General features: G+C 43.2%; 1 protein-coding gene across 1 annotated transcript in view; it reads right to left on the bottom strand.

Annotated features, from left to right (window-relative positions):
* The window catches only part of Taf1 (TATA-box binding protein associated factor 1), a 61820-nt gene extending 58777 nt beyond the window's left edge, over positions 1-3043 (bottom strand). The window contains 3 exon segments of the mRNA XM_031369008.1: positions 1663-1943; positions 2082-2196; positions 2690-3043. Of these exon segments, the coding sequence (XP_031224868.1) occupies positions 1663-1943; positions 2082-2196; positions 2690-2809 (516 nt within the window). The 5' untranslated portion in view covers positions 2810-3043.
* Between the last annotated feature and the right edge of the window lie 8 nt (positions 3044-3051).

Raw genomic sequence — 3051 nt, 5'->3', positions numbered from 1 at the left:
TGCCAAATGTCCCATCAATGTCTAATGAACTGACTTATTAAATCAGTCAAGTTGTACTAAGTGCAGAACATTTAAAAGTTCTACACAAAATTTAAAGTTCTCCAGAGTTCAAGTTTTTCTTATCTAATAGAAGGTTAAGAAATAATAAAATCTAGGCAGGTGGTGGTAGCATATGCCTTTAATTCCAGCACTCAGGAGACAGAGGCAGGCAGATTCCTATGAATGTGAGGTCAGCCTGGTCTACAGAGCTAGTTCTAGGACAGTCAAGGCAACACAAAGAAACTATCTTTGAAAAGAAAAGCATTCCCAGTAGTGCCCAAATAAACCACTATGGTCAGCTGGTATCCTCCATGGCCAGAATGTGTTCGGAGGTCAAAGGACAGCACCCAGTGAGGACGAAGTCCTCCATCCTCAGATGATTTCTTACAGTGGAAGGGAATCCTCAGATCATTCACTATGTCCTTCGTCCCAAGACAACCTCCAGAAAGTGTTTCAGTTTCTGCTTTTGTCCAGGTTTCTCTAGACAATTCAGGTCTCAAGACCCAGAGCCATGTTCTCCAGAAAAAGACTCATAATTTGAAGCCCTACTTCTGTACATACGGTTATGATGAGAAATCTTTCCCAAAGCCTTATTTCCTCAGAGACCATCTGAGAACACACACTGGGGAGAAGCCCTGTGTGTGCAGTGAGCTGGTATGCAAATGGAAATTCCGCCCTTTAAATATTCTCATCGGACAAGGAGAAAAGCACACTATGGCGGACAGAGTGCCCTGACCAGAGTACCTGCTGTGAGCAATGGTTTTCTAAATTGGATAACCTCAAGCAGCATTTGAAATGCTGATCTCAACTTTCACCCAGCACTGAAACCTGACTGTCCACATAATATCTCCTGAAACCTGACTGTCCACATAATATCTTCCATAATAAAATTTTAATTCTTTTTATATTTGAGCACTCCTACTATATGCTACTGTTGTTCTTAAAACACTAAGCTACTGAAATTATGAATATGAAACAAAAAACAAAGAAATAATAAAATCTCTTCCAAGTTAAGCATGCCTATAACCTCAAAACTTGATAGGTAGAGGCAGGAATATCAGGAGTTCCAAAACTAACCTCAGCTCCACAATCAATTTTGAGGCCTAAAAGTTTCAAAAATAAAAAAATAAAAGCTGAGTGTGGTGGTACAAGACTTTAATCCCAATACTCTAGAAGCAGAAGCCAAACAAACAAACCTCTTCCAATTCTGGGATTGTTATTCTAAAATACAGCAGGGAAAACTCTTATGTTTTGAACAAGACAAAGTATAATAGGGGAATGATTTGAGCCAAAATACATTTGTTCATTGACATGAGATTATAAACTTAATCCTTTTTAATCTTAAAATCTTAAGGGCAAAGAGTGGGTTTGTTTTAATCTTTAACTCTGAAGAGCATCTAAGAATAGTTATCTCAAATCTACAGGTACTTAAATATATGGAATGACAAGAAATCATTTTCACCCTTGCCATTAAGCAACAATTTGAGACTGTACATTATAAGAATAAAAGCCTGAATTTGGTAAGAGGACCTACTACTTGGCACTGAGTTGACAATGGAAATAGCATACAGAGCAAATGTATAAACAGGCAAGAACAAGGGCAGAAATCAAATATAGAAGTCAGAGCCCAAAACAGACTTGTTCAGGAAGAAAATGCACTTGACAAACAGAGGCAGGTGGATCTCTATGACTTTGAAACCATCTGGCATGCATACTGAGTACCAGGACAGGCAGGGCTATGCTGAAAGATCCCATTGCTAGAAAACAAGAAAGAGAGAGAGAATCACCTGTGTGGCAAAGGGGTTGCAAGCTCCCCATTATCTGCTGGTATCGTCTACTTTCATCTTCTGCCACCTCGTTGATGTCGGAATAGTCCACAGCATCTTCACTACTCCTAACCCATCCTATGGATAAAAAGGGAGATGGCTCAAGAGAAAGCAAGTAATTATCACTTCTTTAGATATTCCCCACTTAAAAGTAAGTATACAACAGCTAATCTCCTCCCCTGACCCACACTGTCCTCCCCATGGCCCACTCTTCACCTTCATCGTTTATCAGGGCACCATCAGTCTCCACCAACTCTTCATTTGCTGTGAGTTCAGTGATCAGGCTGCCAAGACCCAAAGCCCCCAAGCCTGCAAGATGTTTCTTGCACTCCTGAAAAAGGGACAGCATGAGAGTCGAAAGTAACAACTAAACCTGAAGGTCCTACACAAGGTTTATTTCCCTTGCTCATAACAAAATCACAAATCCTTCTGAGAAATGATTCCATGAGTACTCAAAGAAGCATCACATTCAAGAACTGTATAGAAACCTACTAAATTCCATACAGGTCAGATCCAAACAACACACGTTCCATCCATAGTCCTGGCTTTGGAGCCATTCGGATCAGCAAAAGCCAGAAAAGCAGAGTTCCAAGAATCTTTAAAAATGGTCTTACACAGTAGCGGTTCTGATAACCTTACTAGAGTTAACTATTATTTTTCCTACCAGGCAAGGAGAATGTTTCCTTCAAACCAAGCATCTCTGCATCAATGACTGTCACTTAACCATTTTCCTCGTCCTTCTTCCTCAGAGTTGAGCCCCCTCTCGCGCTCTGTCACTGGCTCTCCCTAGCCACGTCGCCCTCCGCCCCAGGCCCAGGACTCACGTCGTCCAAGACGTTTTCGCCTTCCAGCTGCCCGGCTCCATTGATGTTGCCGAACAGGAACCCAGTTAAAGAAAATGGGCCTCCGCCAGCAGAATCTTCATCGCTGTCGGTGTCCGACATGACTGCGGAAGGGCTGCCGGCACCCGCTTCGGGCAGCAGCCCAGCCCACCCAGCGCCCTCGAGCCGCAAACAAAAACGTCCGGCGCGCACTGCCGACGGACTGGCGATGCTCCGTGAGCCTACCAGGGTCTACCGGAAGCTAAAGAAAAAACCGGAAAGGACGGGCTGACCTTATGATCTCGGGAGCGCTACTTCACTCGGTGTTTTGCAGGCGCGCAATGCAGACTTGCGATGCACCCTAA

The sequence above is a fragment of the Mastomys coucha genome, chromosome X (genome assembly GCF_008632895.1).
Source record: "Mastomys coucha isolate ucsf_1 chromosome X, UCSF_Mcou_1, whole genome shotgun sequence".
NCBI classification, from domain to species: Eukaryota; Metazoa; Chordata; class Mammalia; order Rodentia; family Muridae; genus Mastomys; species Mastomys coucha.
The sequence above is the reverse complement of the archived record's forward strand: the minus strand, read 5'-3'. Positions and strand labels throughout refer to the sequence as shown.